Source organism: Mus pahari, chromosome 12, assembly GCF_900095145.1.
Source record: "Mus pahari chromosome 12, PAHARI_EIJ_v1.1, whole genome shotgun sequence".
Classification (NCBI taxonomy): Eukaryota; Metazoa; Chordata; class Mammalia; order Rodentia; family Muridae; genus Mus; species Mus pahari.
In genome coordinates this window covers 29870335-29873489 of record NC_034601.1, presented here as the reverse complement: position 1 = coordinate 29873489, position 3155 = coordinate 29870335, and the positions used below count along the sequence as shown (strand labels likewise).

At 47.4% G+C, this 3155-nt stretch overlaps 1 protein-coding gene across 2 annotated transcripts in view; it reads right to left on the bottom strand.

The window, feature by feature from the left end:
• Mylk (myosin light chain kinase) overlaps positions 1-3155 on the bottom strand; it is a 245032-nt gene that overhangs the window by 130305 nt on the left and 111572 nt on the right. For both annotated transcript variants that reach the window (XM_029544243.1, XM_029544242.1), the window contains exon 3: positions 2319-2526. In XM_029544243.1, the coding sequence (XP_029400103.1) occupies positions 2319-2526 (208 nt within the window). The remainder of the gene's footprint in view (positions 1-2318; positions 2527-3155) is intronic.

Below are 3155 nucleotides of genomic sequence, written 5' to 3'. Positions count from 1 at the left end.
AATAAATAAATAAATAAATAAATAAAAACAAAAAACAAAAAACTCAACCAGGGCATCCGACTCCACTCACTGCACAACACTGCCTCCTAAACTTGGCCCAGTAAAGGTTAAAAGCTTACACCTCTCAGTCAAACGTTTGATCCCAGGACCTCTGTTCTGTTCAGGGATGAACATAGCGGGATGCCCAGCCCAGAGTTGCACTGGAGGCCAGTGGGCTGGCTGCTGGAGTTGCTTTGTGAATGTCAATGCTAACCTGGCGGAGTTGACAACTTCTCCATGGTAGTGGGTGATGAATACATCATCTAGGCCTCTGGGGCTTAAGGTGGCCCCAAACACATCAGCTCAAACAGAAGTGGGATGCATGCAGGCCCATTCATACAGAGAGAGGCTGCAGGCATGAGACCATTTTCCCATTAGAGTTAGAAGCACAATACATCTTAAATGCCTGAGCCAATCTATCCCAATTAAAACCTACCAAAAGAGGAGGAATGTGAGCCTTATCTTGCTCTTCTATGATTGTCCCACCTCTTTGCTTCTGACCTGAAAAATGTTCTCTCTGGGTTGAGCCATCAGATCCAACTTCCTGAACAGTAGGAACCAAGAAGAAGGTTCACAAGTTATCTCAGTTTTATGTAGACCAGGCTAGCTTTAACTCAGAGATCTACCTGTGACTGCCTCCCAAGTGCTGAGATTAAAGGCATGCAGCACCTCCACACCAGAGTATGTCTGTTCTATATAATTTCCCTGCATTCCCAACACACCCCAGTCTTCCTTAATATGGATCATAGAGAATAAGGGCTAAGCCAGGCTGCAAAGCTTGGAATTCACATCCATTTTCTGCAGAAGCCAAGGTTCAGAGGTTTCGTGTCTCACACTATGTTGGCAAATGTTGGAATTGGGACTTTGGACCGTGACTCACAACAACACCTCTCTGCTCTCAGCTCCAAACAGGAAATCAGAAAAGGGAGTAGGGTAATTTTTGTCCAAGGGCCTCAATATTCCAAGCGGTCAGTTAGTACAGAGATAGCGCCGCATCAGAACGGCTCCTGGGAAGTTTATCTTGAGACCCCTGACCAGGAGCCACCCTCTGTCCGGAATGCTCCTGCCACAGGCACTTGAAGGTCACTAAATGACTGAGTCACTTAGTTAAAGAATTTGAGGAAAGCATCCGAACTCTGAGAACTCTGCTCAGCAGAGCTTGTGTGCCTGCAACTGTGTGGGGAAACAGGGGAAAGAGGTCATGGAGTGGCCACTGTCCCAAGTGCACCGAATCCCTTCTAGAACTTTCCAAGGCTGCCTTAACTGGCTATATATTGCTCACAGGGTCTCCTGCAAATGAGGTTAGGAGTACAGTCTTCTGAAAAACAAACAAACAAACAAACAAAGAAGGAACAAGTTTGTCTACCCTGCTTACCAGCTCCCAGAAAGGCCTAGAAGGGTCTGGGGAAGCATGCTCACATCCAAAGGACCCCTCTCCTTCCAGACATTAGACCCTGAGTCTCTACCAGTGGCCTGAACCCAGCAGAGCAGCTTCAGCCTGCCAGGAAGATGCACCAGTGACAAACCCTAGTATTATTTATAGTCCAATGTTTCTCCCAGATGTTTGAAAGTTAGTAAGATTATTTTAATCACAGAAGTGGGGAGGGGGGAGGAAACAACCGATCATGTATTAATTAATAGACATTTTTCTGTTATTTTTTTATAGTGAGCACTATTACTTCATGGCGATGCTAATGATGATAAAGTCTTTTCCACTCATTTACCAAACATTTGGTATTCACCTGTGCAGAGAATGCTCCAGAGGGTGAAGAAATAGTAATAGACAAGATGGTGACTCTGTGTCTCAGAGCCGTGCAATGAGTGAGAGGGTGGCAAGCCTTAGAGGAAATCTGTGAGGGAATTTACAGGAAGGGGAGTTGAAAGCTGGGGGGGTTAAAAGGTGGTTCTCTAAGTTGGGGATCCTTGAGCAGAGGCCTGAAGATCATGAGTGTGAGCTCGATGAAGGGCCAAGGCAAGAGCTCTTCTTTGGGAAAGTGACAGGGTGAAATCCCAAGGTCTTGTCAAATGTCGCAAGGCTTGGCCACAGTGGGGTGACAGGTGAGGAGGGTGGGGGGTGGGCCATGCATCCCTTTGTAAGGTCTGTTTGTACTCTTGGTGTGATGTGAGTTGTGGCAAAGCTGGAACATGAGTCAGGACGGTCCAAAGCCTCAAACAGTCTTCTCTTCTAAGTCCTTCCATCTTTGAAAGAGGGCTGAAGCGCAGCAGGAGACCCTGGAGCTGGCAGCTTAGCTCCTGCAGCGGTGCCCCATGGGACTCACCTTCCACAGTCAGCTCCACGGTCACCTGGCGGGCGCCACTGCCATTGCTAGCTTCACAGGTGTACTTGCCCTTGTCCTCCTCACGGACAGTGTGGATGACAAGGCTGAAAGTCCCCCGAACTCCACAGTCCAGCAGGAAGCGGCCGCCATTGGCGATGGCCTGCCCTTTTCTGTGCCATGTCACCTGGGGCTCTGGGTAGCCCCGGACCTACAAGGAAAAGAAACCGTAAGGACTTCCGTTTCATACGCCCTCACTACGATGTGCTGTAGAGTTCAGAGTTCACACTTTCTCTGCATTACACACTGGGTCACAAAAAAAAAAAAAAAAAAAAAAAAGGAGAAGAAAAAAGAAAAGATCTCAGCAATTTGAGCCCTGTGACACACACTTGTGATTGGGAGATGGACCGGAAGATCGGGGGCTTTAGGTGATCAATCCCCAGCTACACAGCAAATTCAACCTTGGGCTAAGTGAGGCTCTGTATGAATCCCTCTTCACCAAAAGCAAAAACAAACACCAAAATCCCTCAATATTAAACTATATTGATTACGTGCTGGGAAAGTAATTTTTTTTTATATTTTGACAATAAGTCATTAAGATGAGTTCCTCCCTGTTTCTCTCTGCAGCTTTCCTGTGGCTGCTGGGAAGGGTGCCCCCTTACAAATGCCTCCCGTGGCACTTTCAGCTCTGCACCAGCTCCCTGCCTCTAGTAATAGTCAGGGGTGTCTGTGAGTGCTCCCGCATGTTCAGTACTTTTCCAAGTCCTTGAGCTTCAGAGAACCTTATTCAGAGAGAGAGAGAGAGAGAGAGAGAGAGAGAGAGAGAGAGAGAGAGAGAGA